The sequence below is a fragment of the Oryzias latipes genome, chromosome 20 (assembly GCF_053564925.1).
Source record: "Oryzias latipes strain Hd-rR chromosome 20, Olatipes_Hd-rR_3.1".
Taxonomy (NCBI): domain Eukaryota; kingdom Metazoa; phylum Chordata; class Actinopteri; order Beloniformes; family Adrianichthyidae; genus Oryzias; species Oryzias latipes.
In genome coordinates, this window is record NC_136256.1 from 5,171,923 (window position 1) to 5,195,820 (window position 23,898).

The 23,898-nt window shown below is 43.3% G+C and overlaps 1 protein-coding gene across 1 annotated transcript; it reads left to right on the forward strand.

Moving 5' to 3' along the window:
* Positions 1–227: 227 nt before the first annotated feature.
* Positions 228–23,852, forward strand: c20h18orf63 (chromosome 20 C18orf63 homolog). The gene is made up of 14 exons (XM_078938745.1): positions 228–248; positions 4,912–5,043; positions 5,111–5,189; positions 11,744–11,800; positions 12,721–12,832; positions 14,233–14,274; positions 14,351–14,427; positions 14,509–14,621; positions 15,485–15,581; positions 15,821–15,906; positions 16,337–16,523; positions 20,072–20,881; positions 20,947–21,018; positions 23,402–23,852. Exons 2-14 carry the CDS (start codon positions 4,913–4,915, stop codon positions 23,522–23,524), a joined length of 1,986 nt encoding a protein of 661 aa, XP_078794871.1. The 5' UTR covers positions 228–248; position 4,912; the 3' UTR covers positions 23,525–23,852.
* Positions 23,853–23,898: the final 46 nt, after the last annotated feature.

A 23,898-nucleotide genomic window follows, 5' to 3' on the forward strand; every position in this document is an offset into this window, starting at 1 on the left:
AGCATTAAATCATTTATGGCAATCTTACACTCACGCACACACTGTCATCTCTCACGTAATGAGTTCATCAAGCAATCGGTGTATCTACGCAGGTCAACCCGAATTGGTTTAGCTGCGTGGACTCCCACAGCCCGTGAAAAGATGATAGCAGGAAGGACGTTTTTATAATGAAATGTTTGTTTTCGCTGTGGATGATGGGAACTCCTCTCCTATTTGAAGATTGTTAATTTTTGCAGCGCAACTCTCTGGTATAACATCATGCAAGTCACTCAAAAGTTATGCAAATTTACAGCTAAAATGTTTAATAAGAAATTGGCAAACATATAAAAACCTGTTTCCTTTTGGCAATCATTCCAAAAAAGACTATCATTAAGATTTGAAGCCCTTTCCCGCTTGACTGTTTTACTGTAAAACAATATATTTACCAGTTTTTTTCCAGCTTTTAAAGTAGATGCAATGTTAAACTATTAAAAAGCTCTTTGGGTAATGTTGATTTTTATTTTTATTTTATGGTTTACTTTAAAAACAAAAAAATCCCTTTTAGCCAAAATAACAGTAATGTGTTGCGGCCTACAAAAAGGGGGGGAGTGAGACCTCTTACCATGGTTATATTTCCGAAATACGACTGAAAAAGTGTTTGAAGACGGCACATTTTCTGTCAAAAAGTTACGAGCTTTTCATGAAAAGAATTTAAAGTTGAGGGTTGGTGTTTCATTACTTATATTGAACTGATTCAACAAAAATGGTGAGCTTGAAACGTTTAGTCTATTTTTTAATTTAGCTTGTTGTTGCTCCTGGCTAGCGGCTAACTTTGTAAGCTAGCTCAGTGTTGAAGACACACAGAAAGGTAAGTTAGGCTTTAAATGAGGAGTTTCTGTTAATGTATTGATATGTAGATTCATTTTGTAATATTCTAACTTGTATAAATATTGTGAGGTCATAAATTTTTTTTAAAAGTCTAAAATAAAAGTGAAACATTTAGACAGCTAGCACCCACTATGACTTAATGATAATGTAGTGATAAACTAAAACTAGGTTTAAAAAGCTAAACTGATAATTTTCTGATATTCTGAGAAGGTATCAGGTTGTATTCATCAAAATGTATGTCCATCCATTCAATCATCTTCTCTTGCCTTAAACAGGGTTTTGCAACCTTTTATGTTAAACTGGCCATTTGGACCAACCAGGGTCTACAGACCAAAACCCGGCAGGAGCCGCAAAGTCCCTGTTAAGACAAATAAACTCGATTTATTTCTGTTTTTGAGGCAATTTGGCCATTCATTGATAAAAATGTACCTTTTTAAATATTTACTATAAGTGAGTTATAACCCACTGTGGAGCCGGTTTAGCTCGTGCTGGTTTGCGGCGCCTTCCGTCCGTGAAACCAGGGTTCGACTCCGGGCTGCTCCCTGTTCCCTTCTCTACTTCTGTGCCGGTCCCAAGCCCAGTTGCTTTGAGAGGGTTGCGTCAGGAAGGTCATCCAGCGTTAAACACTGCCAAGTTTACCGTGCGACTCGTTCTCTGTGGTGACCCCTGATGGGAAAAGCCGAAAGGGAAACAACACTATAAGTGAGTTATAACTGTGTTGTATTTTATAAAGTAACCATTTTAATCCCTTTCACTTTTCGTACAGGTTCATTTAAAAATAAAATACATCCTGTATCAAATAAGATTCTCCTGCTGTCGCAGATTTACTTGAATTAAAAATGCAAGAGAGTCAAACATGACATTTTCTATTATTATGACGGATGCACCTTTATCTTTTTGTCCCTTTAATATGACACAGGGTATGTACAGATCCTTAAAAGGTCTTACTTTGAGTTTGACTACAATAAGACCTTAAGAAGCCTTAAATTGTCTTAAATTCTGATGAATTGGTCTGACATTTTTTCTTGTTAATGTGAAATGACCTGTGGTAAATCATTTAACCTCAGCTACCTAATTAACTCATATTTGTTGGAGAGGAAAAGTGTGCATTCATGGAGAAGTGACTTGAAAATATGAATCACTTGTGGTAGTTTAAAAACTGGTTAGTGGAAAGCTTTAATACACCAAATGCACGGTTTGCCATAAGACATCTAAACTCATCACGATGGGGATCAAGGCAGTCGAATCGTATCTGCAGAGCAAGAAACACAGCAAGTCTGGGAAAGCCTTACAGCAGGATGTTTGTTTCTCTCCTACTCCTTCCACCAATGCAAATGATGCAACCTCTGGTATCACGAAGGATGCAAAACGTGCCTCTGGCATCTGAACAATGCTTGGCTCCTCACTGACCGTCAAGTCAGAGTAGATCCTGATGCTGAGGACGGCGAAGAGCCTCAATGATGAACAGTGGCTTGATGGTTTCCCTTTAGGATCTTTTGTTGTTGGTTACTAAATATTTGTTTTTGAAGACGATGATGGTTTTTGTAAATGTTAAGGAAGTTGTAATAGTTTAAAAAAATATTCACTTAATTACAAGTTACATAAGGATTTGTTAAAGGCAATTTGATTTGTTTCAAGTAGTTTAAAATATTTTTTTTCTGGAGATGTTTGCTGACACAAAATATTCTGATTATTCTATTAATAGTAAACATTTAAAACAACAATAATAGTTTATGATTTGAAAAATGTGGCTGTTTCTTACAGTGTTTAGTGTTGCATGCATGTTTAGTAATTTTGGAAGAAAGTAATTTTTAAATATTTTTAATGGAGATATGAATCACATACAATCAAAAATGTTCATTAGCTCTGAAAATACTAAAGCTACAGTCTCCAAACGTTCTCACATGACTAATTATCACCTTATTGTCCTACTGCAACAAAGATTTGACGAGAAAATCACTTCTATTTATGAAGACCAGATAATTCATCCAAAAAGATTTATAGTTCTAAAGTAACAAGCGTGACTGTTTACAAACTTTTTCATATGACTTTTTATCACCTATTTTTATTAGCGATAGTTCATAGTGATTTCGTTTTTCTAGTTGCACTATTTTTAGCACAATTTTAGTTCACAGAATTGCTTTAATTATTAAATGATAAAAAATGGTTAGTGAAATTAAAAATGGACCAACTTGTTTATCACATTTTTTTCATTTAAAAATTGTTTTTTATGAAAGTATCAGATTGAGACTTTGTATCAGCAAATACTTCAAATCAAGTTCCTCTGAATTGGATTGGGGGCAAAATATTCCATTGGGACACCCCCACTACAAACCCAAATCATTAACATTTTCTTTTTATAGTCAAAGAGCTACAGGGGAGGGATAAATAAGACACAGACTCCAGAGCCTCCAGAGCCTCAGGTTGCAGACCCCTGGCCTTGAAAAGATGTCCAGGCCCCCCGTCTCAAATACTTCCTCCAGTTCTTTCTATCAATTCACCCAATGGTTCTCCTAGGTGACCTGACCTCCTTATTCTCCTTGGGAGAACCCAGACTCCCTAGAGGGGAACCTCATTCTAACTGCATGTAAAGGGGACGTAGACGAGCGGCGTCTTGATGCTAAAAAGCCTGTGGTTCTCAAGAAAAGCATGAACATATAAACATATATCACATGCAGCTTTTCTCCAAACGTTTTGTTCACAAAGATGTTTACTTTTGGATGCACTTTAAGTTCTTCATGTATTTTTTCCATCCATCCATCCATCCATCCATCTTCCTCCGCTTATCCAGGACCGGGTCGCGGGGGCAGCAGACTGAGCAGAGATGCCCAGACTTCCCTCACCCCAGCCACTTCCTCCAGCTCCTCTGGGGGTCCCCGAGGCGTTCCCAGGCCAGCCGAGAGACGTAGTCTCTCCAGCGTGTCCTGGGTCTTCCCCGGGGCCTCCGCCCAGTGGGACATGCCCGGAACACCTCTCCAGGGAGGCGTCCAGGGGGCATCCGGACTAGATGCCCGAGCCACCTCAGCTGGCTCCTTTCGATGTGGAGGAGAAGCCTCCCTGGTCATTTATTTTGAAAGCACTTTATGTCTTAAATAACTTAAAGGAAAGTTCCTAGCTACTTGATTTTATTTTTCTGGGAGAATTTTATTTTTGTTTACACCACATTTACACTAAATGGTGTCATTTATTTTGAACAAAAACACTATAATTTGTTCACAGAATTAATATCTGATTTGAAGCTATTTTTTTAAATTAAGCAATGGCTAGGGGTTTGTTTTTCAAAAGTTAACAACAATGTGCCTGGCAGCTACTTGACTTATTAATTTTTTACCTTTTTTACAACAATTTTGTACTAAATAACGGCTGCTGTTCATGTTCACCATTGTTTAAACTGAATTTTATAGATATTTCCAAAGGAAAATTGTCATCGTTTGTCATAGACAGAGTATTACTGATTTCATCAATGTTACACAAAAGTCTGTTATTTATTACACCAAATAGGACACAAGTTGTTCATTATCATAGTGTTTAAAAACTAAAAACTAAATAGGGAAATATTTTCCAAAAAGCAGTTTTTCAAGTTCTTCTTTCTTAAAGTTTGATATATCGTGAGTTGTTAGAGACGATATATATCAATTATCACATTATCGCCATACCGTGATAGTATCGTTATCGGAGAAATGTATCGCAAATCGTATCGTATCGTGAGGTACCCAGTGATTCCCAGCCCTAGTCTGGAAAAACCCAGCTAAATCCAATCCATTATAATAATAATTATTATTATTAATGTTAATATTATTTTTGACCTTGTTCATTTCAGTTCTTTTTAGGACATTTTTTTCGTTCATTTTTCTCTGGTTGTTTGTCGTGAGCCAGCTGGTGTCCGATAATTGTTGATGTGTTGGTTGATTAATCCAGACGGAATTTTTAGCATTTTTTACACCAATCTGGAATTCCAAAGAAATTCAGAAACCGCTTTGGTTTCCTGAAAGACGTGGAGATGTGGCCAAAATCAAGATGATGTGGTTTCCTGTGTGTCTGCAGGATGAGTGGAGGCCCGTACAAGTCCCTGTTTTTCCTCAAGCTTCCAGACCTGAACAAGCTGGCATGTGTCCCCATGAAGCTTCACGAGGATGAGGAGGGCGAGCCGAGGAGCAAACAGATGAAGACCTGCAGGTGTGAGCAGATTCAGAGCTGTTGTGAGGAGGAAGACCATGGTCTGACTGCGAGAGCTGCTTCACAGGGAGCTGGTGCTGCTGTTTGACGACGTGCTGGCCTGTCCTTCGCTGGACTCCTTCACAGACATCACTGTGGTCGTGGCTGTAAGTTTCAAACACACTCACAATGTTCTCCACCTGAAGATGAAAGGATTTCCACCAGGGAGATCATTGATTGTTTTTGTTTCTTTAATTACTGCTGAGACTCAAACCAGATTTAAACGTTCATTATGAATGTCTGTTGATGTCTAAGCCTCCATTATCTAAACCTGTTTGATTTTTTTTAAACTGAAACAGTTTGAGATTGAAACATAAGGACTGTCAGACTGAGTCATGGATAGACAGACTGAAAGCTTTTTATCAAACTGCTTCACTGCTGTTATTTCTAAAAGATGTAATAAAAGTTAAGTTAAAGTTAAGTTTTCAACACCCCTTGTGGGCCCCCCTTTTCTCCTGGGTCCCCTCCTCCTGGGCGGGGGCGGCTGGCCCCTGCCTTACTTCTTCCTGGACCCACCGTGGGCCGGGTGGGTAGCTGCCTGTAGCCCGGAGTGTGTCTCCCTTTGGGGGGTCCTGGCCCGTACCTGGGGTGGGGCGGGGAACTCCTGGGTGGTGATGAGGTGCTCGTCTGGGGCTGCGGGCACTCTTCTTGGGTGGGGCCCGGCGTTGGGCCCTCCGAGTGCGGTGGGGGGGCTGCTCTCCTGGTTGGGCTGGGGCGGCGCTCTATTTCCCCCCATGCCTCCCTGCTCTCTGGCTCTGGGGTCCTCGGGGCGGTCCTACTGGCCCTGGCCTGGGTGGCGGATGTGATCGCCCGGGGATGGTTGTTCTTTGCCTGCTGCCGAGTGGCGTTGGGGGGTTCTGGCTGCAGCTACTGCTGTGGCGGGGGTTTTGGTGTGGCGATGGCTGGAAACCCTCCCTCCTTCTTTTCACATTCCATCATCCATTTTAGAAGAACATAAACACTCACCTGATTACAGGTGTTAGCTCACCTTTGCACAAACACTTTGCATGATTTAATGAAATATTTCAAACTAGTTGGTTTGAAGGCACAAGTATTCATGTGTGAACACTATCTGTATTGTGTACATGTTGACATGTGGACATTTTTGCAGCCAACAGGTGTGTTTATAACATTTCAGTGTGTGTGTGGACAGGCCTCCAAGAGTAATTGGTGGAGACAGTTAAAGGGGCGGGACTTTTCAGAAAACGTCTGAAGCTACGGCTAAATCGCGGTACCATCATTCTTATCAAAATGTCTTTAATTTAAACCTGTTTTCACGATCTTTCATATTCCTAACTACTCGGGGTTTTATCAGGGCCTGTTTGAATGAACAAAGATCTTATATCCTGGAGATGGAAAATGTTTTTAAAACAATTAATGAGGGCAATTTCCCACGGCACACCTGACCATCTCCCTGTGCCGCAACACACTGGTGGAAAAACACTGATCTAGTGGACAATAAAGTTACACAGATGAACCATTGCAAGGATATTTGTTGGTATCCCATCCATCCATCCATCCATCCATCCATCCATCCATCCATCCATCCATCCATCCATCCATCCATCCATCCTTTTTCTTAACCCACTGTAACCCTTTTGGGGCCACAGGGCTGCCACAACCTAACATGGCTACTGTTGGGTAAAGGCAGAGTACATCCTGGAGAGGTCACCAGGCTTTCTCAGGGGCAACACAATCACACCCCCATATGCTCACAGTCACAATTTAGAATAATTTGGACAGCAGGAGGAGTTTGGGGTGCGTGGAGAAAACCCACGGATGCTCATGGAGAACATTCAAGCTCCACATGAAAATGTCCCCGCTGGGATTTGACCCAGTGTCCTTTCACTGTGAGGTGAAGGTGCTAACCACAGAGCCACTGTGCAGCCCACTCATGGGTTTATGTAAATGTGAATGTAAATCTACTTATAATGTCTGTGAAAACATGTGCCATCTGCTTTTGTTTTATGGTCTTTTGTCTGAATTTTGGCATAAAATGGCAAGAAAATGTAAAATCTTTGACATGTAAGAACCATTAGAAAAAGGCAAACCCTTCACCTTGGCTAAAAATAATAATACTGAATACAGCCCTACGCTTTCTGGTCATTGTTCTCTCGTTTGTCCATTTGCATTCACACTAGGCCTGCACGATATTAGAAAAATCTGCGATATGCGATATCAGTGTTTGAAACTGCGATGACGGTATGACTTGCGATAAATGGAAAAATAGAAAAGCAAAAATATCAATACATTTTGGTTTCAGTGTGAGTTTTATTCAAATAATTCAACACAACTTAAATTAACGTGCAAGTTTTATTCAAAAAGAAGAAAATATATTTACCATAGAACTTGCCAAAACTAAGATGAATGATTACAAAAAATATATATAGATGCCCAGGAATAAAATAGGTTGGTGTTTCCTACCTTTCTATTTTACTGCAAGTGTTATTAAATAAGTCAACATAACTTAAAATCCAAGTCTTTTTCAAAAAGGAGAAAAAGGTAAGACCTATAGCTGTGGCCAAAACATAAATGAACAATGAAGAAAAAAGATAGAGGCCCACAACTTAAACGTGACCTTGTATGGACTATAAAGAACAACATCAGTATGTGTCATTATGGCAAGTTCTTTGAAAGGAAAACCAGCATGTTTACTTTTGATGGTTTCAAACATGTGCGCTGACATGTTACTATGTTTCCTGATGTACTGAAAAGTCTCTCTGAAGGTGAGCTGCTTGCAGGCATGCAGAGATACTTCTTTGCAAGCTTGCTCAGATGTGAGAATGTAATTTGATGGCGTTTCCACCATGCTAAGGGGTCTTCTTCACTGTCTAGGGGTGCAGACAGCATGTAGCTATTTAGCTCAGCTTCTACAGCTTGTGACAATTGCGTAACAGATGAACTGGGGAGTGGGCTTGTCTTGAAGAAACTCCCCAGTGACTTTTTTTGCCTTTTTCAGCGGAGCACTGGGTGGATCATTGGTCTGGGCTTCTACATCTGTGGAGATTCTCTCCTAAAACAAAAGCAAAACATGAGAGAAAAAAAAAGATTTTGGACAAAAGAAACATCTCTGGAAAAAAACATGCATGCATGAATAACCTTTTGTGCCACTGCTTCCATTTCTGACAGCACCCTGGTCTTGATGTTCGAGACTTGATCAGTGCTGATATAGTTGGCTTTGAATCTGGGATCCATGAAACACGCCATGTCCAGAAGTTCTTGGGTAGCTGGATTTTCATATTTTGTAATCAAGTAGTCAAGGATTTTTTTCTTGATTGATTTTGTCAAATCACCATCCGCTTCCTTCTCTGCGAGCACTGATGTCTTCATCAGGTGGAGGACTGTCTTCACATATGAAACACTAACATAACTCTCACCTGACAGAGCATCACCTGCTGAGAGAACATCAGAAATGGCCGGCTGCTGCTCCAGGACTCTCTCAATCATCTTCTGCCTGCTACCCCACCTTGTTGGACATTCAGTGACGAGTGTGTGCTCAGGGAGGTTGTGATCCTTCTGTGCTTTTTTCAGAGCAGTCTTGGCTTTCCAGCTGTGACAAAAATGTCCAACTAGCTTTTTGCAAAGGCCAATGGCTCGAGCGATGCGGGCATCATCTTTGATGGAACGTTCTTGAAGAAGAGGAAGACGCACAAAAAAATAACTAATTATTAAACCTGTTTGTAAAAAAAACACTTGAAATGTATAATAATTTAAAAAATGAATTACAAGTCATTACAAGTGAATAATTAAATCATGACTTGCATGTTCTCGAATTATACTGTCATATTAACATCTTGGAGCTATTCAAAATAGTTTGATAATAATTTACATATTTTTTTCATAAAGATCTATCTTAAATAAACTCACCAATTGCAAGGTGCAGCCTGTGTCCAAAACACTGAAGCCTGACCCACTTGTTCAGCTCCGTGGCTCTAACGACGTTGGGACCGTTGTCCGTGGTGATGCACACCTGTCGCTCTACTTCAAGTTCCCAGCTTGCCAGCACGTCTAGTAATGTGTGCGCTATGTTTTCACTCGTATGCGACTCCGGGAAATACATGGTCTCCAGACAACGCGTTTTTAATTCAAAGTCCGCAGTGAGAAAATGCGCCGTAAAACTCAAATAGGGTTCAATCGTGCAGCTTGACCACAGGTCTGTGGTACTTGCAAAAAATCCGGCTTGGCTCAATTCAGACGTAACGGTCTTGTGGCACGTCTCATACATTTGTGGAATGGCGACTTGTGAAAAGTAATTTCGTGACGGGATTTGATATCTCCGGTCCATTTTGTCCATCAGATTGACAAAGCCCTGTCGGCTCACTGTGTTTATTGGCATCATGTCCTTTGCCAAAAAATGTGAAATGGCCTCTGTTATTTCTTTGTGCCGCTTTGAAGTTTTTTCATAAGGAGCTCCACTCGCAAAACTCTGAAATACAGACGTCTGTTGGCCTGCCGAGCTCTTCTTTTTCTCTGACTTAGCAGGTGTTTTGCTCTCCCTAGATGTCATGAACTCTTTAAACAGATCTTCGTGGTTGTATTGAAGGTGATGGTGGAGATTGCTGGTGTTTCCCCGGGTGGTTGCCACAGGTGTTCGGCATGTTATGCATAGTACCTGTGTTTGGAGAACGTCGCCCGTCCTGAAACCAAAGTACCTCCAAATAACAAACGTGCTTTTTTTTTCCGCCACGAGCACGTCCTCCGAGATATTGCTCTCAGCCATTGCAAGTCTTGTTTGGTCACATGTCGGATGAAAAAAGTATGGAGTTCTTATTTATTTATTTATTTTTTATTCTCCCGCTCTATGTAGAAGGCGGGTATCTAACATTAGGGGGCTCCAGTTGATTGGGCAATGACACGAAGATCTCCATACCATTGGTTGAATGCATAAAGGGCTTTATTTGAAATGTTACTTAAAACTACAAAGAGATAGTTTAGCATTTATGTAACCTTATTAGGAGGCGACTTAGCGCCATTTTTGCCTCCTTTTGCGGTATGCAAAATTTGCGGTTAATCGTGCAGGCCTAATTCACACTGAAGTGAACCGCACCAGAGTTCACCTGCAAGTGAACAGAGAGCCTCAGACAAACATGCCATAAATCATGAGCAAGCTGCCATAAACAACAGCAGCTTCTCACGCACACATGTTTATGCAGACGGGTCACTCTCACGCACTCAGCTGATTGCAATCACACTTGACTGATAAGACTGATCCGTCTTGCATTTCTGCTGCAGCTTTGCTGCTGTGGTTCAACCAAAGCCCCTCTTCAGTCTGGAAACCTTCAGTTTGATCCTGAAGTCTTGGTGTAACGTCATACATTTTTCTGGGCTTCAGTGTTTGCAGGACTTGGTTGCTATGAACATGCTGCCTGAGGCCTGCAGAGTGTGAGCTGAAACTGAGGGTTTCTGTTGTTGGTGTGGAGGGGACGTGAGGTCAGGGGAGCAGCAGATTGTGTTCCAGTGCAGGCGTGGCAGGAACAACCTTCCGGTGCGTGTGAGGCTGCACTGGGAATGTTTGGAATGCATGTCAGGAATAACGGATGCGTGTCAGTGCTCTGGAGGTGTCGGACGCAAACACACATCTGAGAGGCACGCAGGAGAAAACACAACTGATGTTGTAAATGAGAAGCTCAGAGTCGGACTCCTTGACAGCAGATCTTTCAGTGGGTTTAACAAACACAACAGGGAATGAAATCGGATCAGTTTGATCAAACGCTGAGAGGATTTTGAACCAGTTTTACTTGCTTGCCTTCAGACTGAACAGCCTTCATCTTCTCACCTCCTTCTGACAGAGGAGAAACAGCTCCTGAGTGTTTAGGGCTGCACCAAAAAGAGAGAGAGGACAACCTGCTGCACGTTTAAACGCTGCATCGGTCAGAACAGCAGAGTGCAGGAGCAGCCGCTCACCTCCTGTTCCTGATCTTTCCCTTTGAGCTAAAGGCAGCAGAACAAGGCCGTTCCAGTCTGCACCTCCACAGATCCTCAGCCCTGTCACACTGCCCAAGGCTGAAGCTTTCCCTCTGACTGCATATTTACACAGTAAACCACTGCAGCACTGACAACAGGGTTACACAAACAAGCCAAACACAACTTTCTCAGAAAGAATCTGTGACTTGAGCTAATTTGGAAGTTTAATGAAGGAAATGATCCTGCTTTGGTCCAAACAGCTCAGAGCCTTTTCATGCTTTCATCAGTTTAACTCCCCCATGCATCTTGTCCAGGACTCTGTCCTTGATAGGAGGCCTTTGAAGATGTGGCCCCCACCCTGAATATTCCTCCTCTTCATGACCGTTCTTCACATCTCCCACGGTGTGATAGTACATTTTGATCGTTTTTGTTTTCTTTGTGATTGAATCACTAACTAACATTTAAATACTGTTTTGATTGTACCTTTACTAACAGGTGAACTTTAAATGAAATTAAACCCACAGGTTTAACTGAAGCATTTCTCCTTTCAGTCAAATCTGCAACTTTAAGAACAGGTTTACTTTATCTGTAGAGACTCTTCTGTGTGACTAAATTAGGAGGAGTCCCAGTATTTTTCAGCTCCTCCTCTTACCTGGTGTCCTCTATAGGTGGAGAATTGATAGAATCAGAAATGTTTTCTTCATGCACCTGCAGCATCCTTAAACACTTTAACCTAAATGTCTTTGTCTTTGTGCAGGTGCAGTTTTTCCACAGAGGGATCCTCCAGGCGTTTGCACAGAGGAACCATCTGCAGGTGGGATGGGGGGAGCAGCACAAACACATAAATGATTCACAGCGGTTCAGCTGCTAAAGCAGTAACTGTCATCCTCCAGCTGAGCTTTGCTGCGGTCATTATTCCGCTTCCTGAATGCTCCTCGTGCATGAGGACTTCAGCAAAGTCCACCACTTGAGAACCTTCCTTATGTGCACCTGCTGCACTTCCTCATTTAGAAGCAGCTTCATCACTCCTCCACCAAGGGTTCACTGTTGAAGGAGATACTTCACAGCATGTTGCCTTAGAAGCCCTCATTTTTCAAGTCCAGGTGAACCCAAAGACGCAGTTTCCATTGAGGATGCTTTGAGTTTGAACCTTTGCCAGTTCTTTGTTTTGGGAAATCGGAGGATTATCAGCGGAAACGAGTTCTGGATCCCAGCAGGACCAAGTTTGTCAGAGTCAAGACCTTCTAACAACACTGCAGCACATTCAGCCCAAAACTAGAATTCTCACCTCATCTCTGTTAGCTCGAGGCTAAAGTACTTTAGCATAGCTACAAAGTGGACTGCTGGAGCTCGCAGCGCCCTCTGCTGGCTTCATGCCACACCACCTTGGTTAATCCTTCACAAAGTCGTGTTGCTGGTTTAGTAAAATCGTTGCATTTCTTTAACAGATGTGTGTTGTGGCTAAAGCTACACTTAAAAAAAAATTCAGTTCCAGAAAAATTAGGGTGTTTGTTTCTAAGGAAAACGTAAAGATTTTCAGATGATTGGTTCAACGTTTGAGTTGCAACAGAAAAGAAATAACGTAAATGTGACCGCTCTGCAACATCTGAGAAATGTTAAATCATGTTTAAATTCCATGCAGACAGTGTTTCTTTAATAGTCAACCTTTTGGAATTGTGTGTGCAGAACTCTGTGTATGTTTTTCAGTTCATGTTAAATTCTTGTTGTTTTCAGCTGGGTCGTCCTCAGAGTGTGCTAGCGGGTGACCTCCAGTGCTGCCTGTCCTACTCTCTGATCAGCAGACTGTCTCCCCGCTGGAACAAAGCTGGCCTCCACCTCGTCTGCGGTGCGTACCGGGCCCACGTTTCTGCCCACCTTCTCCCAGAACTCCACCAGTCGCCGTGTCCAAAGCAAACAGCACCTGTTAAATTTTAAGCTAGGTTGTGTTTACAGCCGGAGAAAATCCTCTGAAATGGAAACAGATCAGATTCTCCTAATCACTGAGGACGACACAGAGCTATGTCATCATTTGTAGATTTTGAAAAGTGCACAGATGTGTTTGGATTGAAGAATTCTGGAGGTAAAGTCAGCTGCTGTCTGTCAGTGACGTCACAGTTTGGACATGAAGCTGAAATGGGATTTCTGCTGAAGTCTGCACAGGAGGTGCAGTCTGCAGATAAACAAATGCAACACACTCACACAACACACAGTGTGAGTGACTATAAAGGAGTGTCAGCATCAACGCAAAGTCCAGCCTGTAATCACAACTGCACAACAACGTGTGTGTGATTGATCAATGTCAAGGTTGTGCTGCGTTTGTGTTTCTGACAATCTGAGTGTTGCAACCTCTGCTGAAGCCTTCACCTTCTGCCAAATCAGCTGTGAGTGTGTTAGTGTATGATTCAGTGTGTGTCCGTCTCAGTAAAGTAAAAACCATTTCACGATTAAAGAAGCAGATTGAACCTCAAGTTCAAACAGCTCAGTGTTTTTACTGTAACTGTAACCAAATATAGGTCAAATTCCTCCTGAAATAAGCTGCTAACCTCATATAAGACAGGGTCTCTCTGAGACATAGTGACCTAAAGAGGATAGAAACTTTTCACTTGTTCTCTGGCAGATTTGTTTCCTTATCACAAGTGAAAATTGAGCTTCATGTTCTGTTTTATATCAAGTGGAACGAGCTCGTAACGGAAACTGTACATATAGTTTTTTAGAGTTTCTATTTCTAAAGGGTCACTAACATGCATGTAAATAACACACAGGGGGTCGGATTCACTTAGAAACATCCAGATTTCACATTTGTTCAGGAAAGTCTGGACTAACTTTTGGTTTGTGGGGCTGGATTTCAATGCTATTGGAGGTAAAACTGGAAACATTAGTAAGATGAACAAATCTGGACTTTAGACTGAAGTCAAAGTCCAACTCCAGATCTGAAAACAGAAACAGCAGCTCATGCTGACTCTGAAAGGTGAAGCAGATTTTGTTTAGCTGTTTATTTTGGGATTCGTTTTAGTGAAAGTGAAGCACAAAAACTGCATTTCCTAAAAGGCTGGGAAACTGCAGCGCGGCATTTTGGTCTTTGAAGCTGTCAGAGATCAGAGGAGAAAGCAGTATGATCTTCTGCTTAACGGTTTTAACCTCCTAAAACCAGAACAAAGTGGGCCAGAAGGTCAGCAGATGAACCCATGCCCCCACACCTCCAATGGGTTTCTGTAAGTTCCTGCTCCTTTTCCCGTTTGTTCTCAGGAAAAGACTTCCTGACTGAGGGAGGCCGACTCAACGCCGTCAGTGAGTTCCTCTGTCTTCTCCTCTCCTAAGGAGGTTCAGTGGAGCAGGCACAGAGCTCACTGTGTTTGTTTTGAAGGCATGGAGCTCAGCAGCAGGGAGGGCCAGCTGTGCATGAGCCTGGAGGCCAACGCTGTGCGACTGCCTCCACCCACAGTAAGCAGCCTGATGCTACGGCACTGAAGTTCAGGTTGACGTTCTCAGTAAAGGTCCTGACATCAGTGGCTCCTGTCTCAGCTGCAGGACTTGGGTCTGCCCCTGCTGGTGCTCAGCCGGTTCTGCAGTGACCCCAACGCCGTGCTCGACTCCGCCTCCATTGGGGGACCCATCTGGTGTCACGTGCTGCCCAGGTATGAAGGCTACGTCTGCTGGACTAACAGACGGCACCTCGAGTGTCACCATGGTGTTGACAAATATTACGGCCAGGAATGACCGAACCAAACCACAGCTGATGACCTCATCAGACTTCACTGCTGCACTCGAAGGATTAGTCCAGAAAGACCTTAAATCCAACCAAAGTTTGTCTGAGCTGCACTTTCCTTACAGCGTGTGCGGCACAGAGCTTTAGAATGACTATGTGTATGTGTGTCAGCGCGCTGCGTGTGTAAGAGGAAGGAGCGCACACGTGTGTTGGGGGTGCTTGTTGATTGTTCTGCAGCGGACCGTTCTCGAGCTGCATGCGAGGCTTCACCTGTGCTCTCTGGCACAGAATCTTCTCAGAATATTATATAGATTTTCCAGTCTTTTCCAGACTGCAGACACTTTGTCACCTTTACGGTAGCCATGAAGCCTGACAGCCATGAAGAAGGCGGGGCAGGAGGCTCTGCCTTTGTTTATAAAGACACATAACGTGAGAAAACAGGACGGTGCTCTAGTTTTTAATTACTTTTTTTTTAAATGGTAAACAAGCCTAAGAATGAAATAAAAAAGAAAATGTTTTCATTTAGACTGACTCTTTTTTTATACTGGCCTTAACAGAAAACCTGCACAGTCAGCCTCACTGCAGGACTTGAGTGAGTAATCAGTTAGTTGGTTATCTCACAGCTGGTTAAATGTTTTTATTTTGTACTCTTTTAAATGTCATGAGAGGATTTTTTTTTTTTGCTGCAGTGAAAGATAGGTTGCGTAATTCTGCCTTTGAGCAGCAGGGGGAGCTGCAGCTGCTGGGTTTGATGTTTTCCTCTCCAGAAACTGCAGTCTGTTGTTTTTCCAGCATGAAGAAAGGTCAGATCGTGAGCATCAGCCGCCAGCTGCCTGCAGACGGGCCGTTCTGGACCTACAGGGACCTGCAGAACCACTGGAACCGCCTGGTACGCACTCAGCCACCTTTCAGCGAAGTTCCAAAACAACAAAAAATCCTTAGGTTTCCATGGCAACACCTGCTGCATGACTGAACTGGATCTGAAACCTGAATAAGTTCCTGCAGATTTCCTGCTGGTTTCATTTTTCTTGGATTTTCTGTTTCAGTCTTTACTGCAATATTCTGATGCTGCATGAAAAACGGATGTGTTTTTAGGAAATGTTCATCCTCAAACTGCTTGTGCTTCAGTATGGATACAGGCTCCCGGAGCTGGGGGAGGACGAGGTGGTGTACTGTAGCGTCTACTTCAGACCGGTGGGAGAGCGCCTCTTCACGTATCCTCAGCGACAGTCAGGAACTGTCTTTAGGAGCCATTAGACCAACAGAAACAACACACAATTTCCTTCAACTCAGGAAGGCAGTAAAATAGACACAGCAAACACGGCTTTTCTAATGTAGATTTAATAATCCAGAAAAACTGATGGGAAGATACAACTTGTAAGGCCAAACAAAGGCCATGTAGCTTATTGATCCATCTTTTACATCTGTGGATCCAGTTTCCTGTGTGAAAGTGTGAGTGCACGGCAGTATCTGGATCTGGATTAGCCATTTTTAGATTAAAATGTTTTTTTGTTATTCAGGATGTTCTGAGGAGGACTACTCGCCTTATTTTCTGACAGTTTCCCGATAGCTAAGGAAGGAAACACCCTCTCCAGGCTCCTGAAGCAGAATTCATGGGTTCATGGTCTTTGACCTCCAGAACAGATACCCTCTGAGCTGCATCCGGCTGCAGCCCGTGCAGCGTTTTCCTCGAGTCGACCTGCAGGGGGTGCTGTGCTCTTTCATGTCCGACGTCAGGAGCAGACTGCGCAGTGTGTGCGGCTTTGCTGCACAGCTGAGCGGAAAACCCTGCTATCACACCGTGAACCTGAGCACGGCTGCCTCCATGCAGGTGAACGCACACACACATGTACACACGCATACACACTCACCTCTACATGCACAAACACTGACATATACACAAACACACACATTCAGAACCACACAAAGTTCAATCACTTGCTCTATTTTTTTTAAATCCTCTTCCTTATTTTCCTCCAGAATCTGTCAGTTTGAACTCTTGTTCTTTTTATCCACATCCCTCGTTCCAGTCTTTTGTTCCCTTCCTTCATGTTGGGAAATGTCCATCTTTCAGTCGGCACTGCAGCGTCTTTTATCAGGTCAAAGACTTTTCTGAGATCTAACACATGAAGGAAGAAAACATCGTTTTTTTTCTCTGGACGATCACTCAAAGAACTCCTGGATGAAAGGATGTTGCAGAGCGGTCATCTCCAGGCAGAGCACCGCGGCCCGTTTAAAACCTTTTTTATGAGCTCCCCGAGGAGCTCCTCGAAAATCTGCAGGTAAGATTAAAGTTGTTCCTCACCTGCAGATGAAGAAACCTCTGAGCCGACGAGCTCAGGGCCCACGGAGTGGAGCTGAAATATTTATGGAGTTCAGATGAACTCATTTCTTTGCAAGAAGCAGCTTCAAAGCTGATCTGAAGGCTCCTGTGAGTTCATGGAGACTTTCTGAGCCAATTCAGCCTCTGTTCTCTGCATCTTTCTCCAAATCTGAATACATTCAGTGGAGACTTCAATAGGGAAAATGATGACTCAGCAAAGGACGCATCAATCTGCCTGTCCAATCCTAAACATCCCCGCCATGACTTGACTAAGCTAACGGGGAAGATAATGATGTTTTCCCGCTGGAACCACTTCTTCATGTAAAGTTACGGTTCACGATCGCGTGGATCATCTTTACACAGGTGGAGCATCAGCTTTGGAAATCTATACTCAGGCTTCATAAAGTTTGAATGTGCTTTTTTACTCCGCTTGGTTTTGTTGCTGCATTTGTTCTACGTCACACAAACACTGAGTTCTGGAGTAGATGAACAGTACATGGACTGCTTTTGGGTCAAGAGAAACAAATACTCTTCATTTATTTTAAATATTAGTGGCTTCAAGCAAAGAAAACATGAACATGTGACTAAATTCATGGATTATTAAGAAGAAGAACATCTTCTTTTAGGAGAAATAATCCTGAATGGCTAAAAATCACTTCATGGGTTCTTATGTTATCATAAAAAACAACAAAAGGAGCTCATGTCTGGGTTTAACAGTGAGAGGACAAATATGAAAGGAGACAAACTTGGTCTAAATATTTGAGTCCCTCAAAGATTAAAAAAAAAATAGGATTTTGGTTCAAACAGACATGAGGTCTGCTGGATGACCAGGTTACTCCACCTTACCTTTCCTTCTATTCCAAGATGACAAAGTCTGGATGACCTGAAAGATCTGCTCCTTCAGCAATCCTCCATCTCTGCTGTCATTACAAGATCTTGGACAACTAGCAGAACACGGAACTCTGGACAGATCAGATTGTGGAATAAGGTTTTATGGAACTGATGCAGTAAAAATGCATCAGGTTAGAGTTAAAGACAGACAGTCATTCATTCAGCTGCCTCGTTCTTCAGCTCATCAAGGTGGAAACATCTGTTGGGATTATGGAAAGAAGTTCCGGTTGTGTCTCTCTTGTCTTCTGCGTCCCAACAGTCACTTCAGATGCCTCCCTGATTCTGGTTCTGCTGGAGGTTTACTCTTAAACTTCCATTTAGAAGGAGTTTCCCTCTCCCATATCAGTTATAAAAAATCAAATCCAAATCCCTCAAACCACCAAAATAGAATAATTACAAAGTTTTTCTCGAGAATAAAAAACATTTACCGTATTTTCACGACAATAGGGCGCACTGGGTTAAAGGGCGCGGTCTCAGTTATGGGTAATTTTCCGGTTTTTGACACATACAAAAGGCGCACCGGGTGTTAAGGCCCGGGCACGTTAACACATACCGGCAAAACATGCATACTAGAGTTGACGCTTTCTTGCGGTGATGTTTCTGGAGATCCTCTCCACGGCCGACAGCAGATCTTCTCTCGGGGGTTCACTTCCCCGTTCGGACCCTCAGAGCCTCCAGAGCAGGTTAATAAAAGAACCAGTCTCTAGTTTTTTGAAAGAAAACCTTGTTTTTTAATGAACGTTCTCCCTAACTGAGTAACACAAACTGAATGCACGCTCACACACTCACTTGGCTGAGTGTCTCCCCCTCCTCTTGCAAACGGGGGAGCACGGCACGCAGGAACTCAGCACACACGCATTTCAGCACACACGTACACACTTATTGTGGAAAAAAGCAGCGGGAGAAAAACTGAGTTTGTTTTCATGCTGTCTTCTACTCCTCTACGGAAGTCCCACAACTACACATTAGGTGCACCGCCTCATAGGGCGCCCCCTACAGTTTGGAGAAAATGTTAAAGTTTTAAGTGCGCTTTATGGTCGTGAAAATACGGTATTGTCCCAGATTTAAAGTTAACACAAAACAGGGAAGCAAGTGGACCATGGCCAAAACAATTATCGAAACCGAGCTAGCTAAAATGTCAAATGAACAAATGACCTTCCAAAAACAAAAAATGCTGCCTTCCCGAACTTAACATGACAAGAGAAGACAATCATATCAATTCACCACTACCACTCCACAAGCACCGTAGACCATTAGACCAACTAAATGTGTCACAGCCAAACAGCCCACAGTGGGGGGTGACAGAGAGACAAATAAGACTTGAGGTGTTTAAAGTTCCACTGCGATCATCTTTTGATTTATTTTCAGTTTTCCCAGTCGTCTTTAAACTATGATTGTAAAGTTTTTTGCCAAAATCAATAAACCTGTGTCATTTTCTAGGACATATTTTCTGCATAGCAGCAAATTACTGCCGCCTGAGTTGTGGCTGCGGAGTGAGCTTGCGCTCAATTCCCATCATCCCTTTGTTTACATTCTCTTCCGCTAGCTTACAGCCCAACCTAACATTAACAGTGCAAGAAAAATGGTGAGCATTATCACAGCTATCCAGTCGTAGAGTTCTGATCCAAATTTCAGCCCAGACGAGGACAACAAAGTCGTTCATGGATCTATTTGTCTGACAGTGGATGATCAGAATGGAGCAGAGCAGAAGACTGTGGCCTGCTGATTGTAGATTTTACACAACAACTACAAGTCCCAAAACATGCTTCATTGGTTCATTGTTTACCCTAAATTGCCCCTAGGTGTGAATGTGAGTGTGTATAGGTGTGTGATTGTGGTCCTGCGACAGACTGGCAACCTGTCCATTCCAATGACAATCTACTGTCATTGGAATGATCTGGACTGAACCGGGATATGAAACTCATATCTATTAAGACTCGATGTTGATGCCTTTTACTTTTTGTGTTGAGATCATCTTTGCTGAGAACTTGCTCCTCGCGAATAAACTGAAATAATCTGAGCCAAATTGATTTCTGCTCTGCAAAAATCTCTTTCTAAATGATGCAACAACTGCATCTGTCTAAACGAACGCGTTCCATCCAAATGAGGTGCAAGAACGCGTTCACGTCTTGGATTTATCATCTGACGCCGCTGTGGTTTCTCAGGTGCAGACCAGCGAGCAGATCAACCTCACCACCTCCTTCTTCATCAGGCCAGTGCTGACTGAGCTCCCCTCATCGGGTCCGGCCCTGCAGCTGTCGGCCCGGATCTCTGCTTCCCAACCGGACCCAGCTCAGAACCGAAGTGGATTCAGAGCTGGAGCTGAAGTCTGGCCTTCATCTGGGATCTCCTCTGCCTCCCGCGCTTCTGCTTCTATTTCCTCGCTCCCTGGAACAAATGTGTCCATCTCTGTCTCTTCTTCTTCTCTACAAGTGTTCCAGCCTCCTTCATCCCTCTCTTCCTCCTGCCCCTTGGTGCTCCCAACCCCCCCTCCTCAGAGTCACTTCAGCTCTCCCCCCAAACTACTGCCCATCTTCAGGAACAAGGACCCGACACGTCACGTCAACGTGGCTCTGCTGAAGGTCCAGAAGCTGAAGAAACAGCAGAGTGGAGGCACGGAGGAAAAGGCGAGGGTGACACTCCCCACCTTTGCTCGGAAGACCCCCCTTTTGGCAGCATCACTCCCTCCCCCTCCACGTCCCCCCCCAATGGTCCCATGCTTCCGCCGTCGTCCCAAACTGCACGACATTACTGCAGCTCTTCAACCGTCTCAGTCCAACGTCACACACACATCCAGCCTGACCCCCATATCCAGGGTCAAACCCATGACCATCTGCCCCCCAGCGACAGAGACCAAACCCCGAGCGATCATCAAGATCCAGCAGGAGGTCAGCTCTGGAGGAGACCCTGATGCTAAATATGAATCTCAGCAGAAAAAACAAGTGTCAGAGGCAGCCGACTGCTGCAGCAGGAAGGTGAGTTCAGCTCCTCTGAGTTTTGGAGAACAGTTTGAACATAAAGATGTGACCTGCTGTTTCAGAGAGCCAAGCAGAAGAAAAACGGAGCTGCACTCCAACATGTGGAGGTGGAGAAGATGGCTAGCAGCAACCAGGTGAGGAGAAAAAACCCTGACCTATCTGCCCCACCTTCAGGCAGGGAGCGCTTTAAAAAAGGAAACCCCACTGGTGTATAAATAAAGACGTCACATCGTGTGATTCTATAGAGAGCTGCAGCCATAATGAGAACCAGAATCTATCTAATCCATTTTGATTGTTAAACTACAGTCGTCCTGCTAAAAACTTAGGGCTTTCACTCAAATGCAGCTGGTGTGAGTTTGTACCAACTGCACCAAGAATGCCTCTGGGAGATCGTCTCATAGGAAGGAAACCTACAATTTACCCAGAAAAAGAACCACCAATAATGAAAACATGTGCCCTGTTCAAACTTTCTTTCTGGTTTAGTCTTTATAAATTCCTGTTCTTGTCTGAAACACCAGTTTCATAATTACTGCGTTGTGTGTTTAATAGGTGTGTAACTGTTTTAATAAACTAACAGGCAAAATGCAAACATGCATTTTACTCCAAAGCTTTCACTGACATCATCATTATATATGTCAACCATTGACTGTATAATAAAACTGGACTGAGTGAGTGTGATGTCAGGCATAGAAAATGGTATACGTCTGGCTTTAACCATAGGAAGTCAAGTCAGTCACCATATTCTCGTTATACTGATGCCGCCCTGTTGGAAGCAGACGGCGTCAGCAAGCAGTGATTGATCTGAGTCGCTCTTAGTCAACACATCTATGGGAACCAGTCTCACCAATCAGGAGTGAACCTGTTGAAAGTCCACACCCCTGCCACTTTAAAGCCGGCTACACGAGATCTGTCAGTCAAGTGCAAGACATCCTGCTTTTATTGAGGCATCCGATGAAGCACCACAGGGCAGGAGTCACCGGTCCAGTTCTCTTATACAGTCAATGGTTGCATTATCTCGCATTAAGTGGAGTTGTTACAATAAACAAGAATAGAGGTTACATGTTTGCGCTCACCAACACGGATCTCCTTTCTCCTTGCTATCAGCTATGTCTGCCTGCTCTTTTTCTTATTTTAATTATAATTCTAAGATACAGAGCTGATCAGAAGCACTAGAAAAACATACTTTTTTACCATGAAGCCTGTCAGGGATGAATACGTGGACACAAGATGCAGGACGGCAGAAGCTCAAGAAAACAATGACTTTAATCCAGAGGGAAGGCTCTGAGACTCGTACACAAAGTGACAGTAACAAAGAGAACGATCCGGTGACAAGTGAGGAACCAAACAAGGTTTATATACACAACAGCGATTGAAAACAGGTGAGTAGACAGGTGCTGGTGATGAATGAAGTCAAGTTAACAAAAGCACAATGGAACACAGAACAGGAACTTAACAAAATAAAAGCCCCAACCGGGAAGTGAAGACAACCTAACCGCCCTGGCCCCGGTACCCGACAAAGCCACCAGGTCAATGTAATCTGACATAAAGAGAGTAGAGGATACAGTATGTATACAGCATATACATTTCTGAATCAGTTTCAGTCTGCAGGGTAGGCTTGGAGGTCCTGACAGTCTGGGAAAAACTGAAAAAATGACTCAGAAATGAAAGAAAACAGCTCTGCAGTCCACATTTGTCAAAAATGTTCCCCTTTTCCACCTGTATTGTTTCTGTATTTCAAAGGCAGTTGGAATCACTGACAGACATGCATGTTGACGGGATTTGATCACAGTGTGGGGAATTTTAGGAAGATCTAGTGTGAAACTGGAGACTTGCATCAATTCAGAGATGATGTGTTTCCTCCACTCTTCCACGTTGGATCTTTTATGACATCACAAACTACAAAGGCAGGAAGTGCGCTGACATGGTGCAGCAGTAGGTCGGTCGACCCAAGATCGTAATATTGCAGGTTCGATTCCCGCCTTGCATGCCAATGAGTCGATGCGTCCTTGACACTGAACCCTACCTTGCCTCTGGGGGCAGGTGGGCGCCTGTGTTCGGCAGTGTGTGAATTCGTGTGTGTGACTGGGTGAATGGGTCTGTGATTGTAAAGCGCTTTGGGCCTTGGAGGTAGAAAAGCACTGTGTTAGTATACGCCATTTACGCCAACTTCACGGGAAATCCTGCGTTTGTGTCAGGCAGAAAAAAAGAAGTGGAAGTAGTGAAAGACACCAGAGAAGAAATATGGAAAGATGCAACAGTGGACCTATAGACAGAAACTTAAACACCTGAACCTTTAACCAAACGAGGGTCTGTTGGAGAACTTGTGTGTCCTCTCTCTTCGTGTAGCAGTGTGTTAGTGTGATGGATGGTGTGCATAGTTGCTGCTGTGCTGATGAACGGTCCAGCAGGTTTCTGGCTGCAGGTTGTCCACTTTGTTAAACCTTTGATTTATTCACCTTCAGCAGTTAGAACAGTCTTATTCTGTCTTCTCACTGTTTGCTCCCTCTCTGCCTCCAGCTCTCCCAGCTGAGCTCTGCAGCTCTGCTGCGGTGGTTGAAACAGAGAGAGGTTCCTGTCAGTGCCAAACTGAGGAAGGAGGAGCTGATCATGAAGGTCATGAGGTGTCTGACTGAAACCTGAGACACCAACACACAGAGTTCAGAAACAAAGACGCGAGTTTGGACTTGTTCCTGCAAATGAGGAATTTCTGTTCTGCTGCAGCTTCAGCATTTCTCCTTTAGTCTTTTTCAGACTGCAGTTTATTCCAGTTAACGATAAAGAAAGGTTGAAGGTTTTCACAGCAAAGCTGTTTTTGTTGCATGTTGTTCCAATATTCCAGTGGCAAAGTAACCCTTTCTAAAGCCTCCACATATTGGTTTATTTATTTGTGTCTACTCTTCATGTTGTTTCCTGTTCAATGCCAGTGAAGTGTTTAGTTAAGTTATTAAAAAAAGTTTGTATTATTGCACTCCAGTCCCTGCCTTCTTGTGTTCATGGATCCAAACCTTTATTAT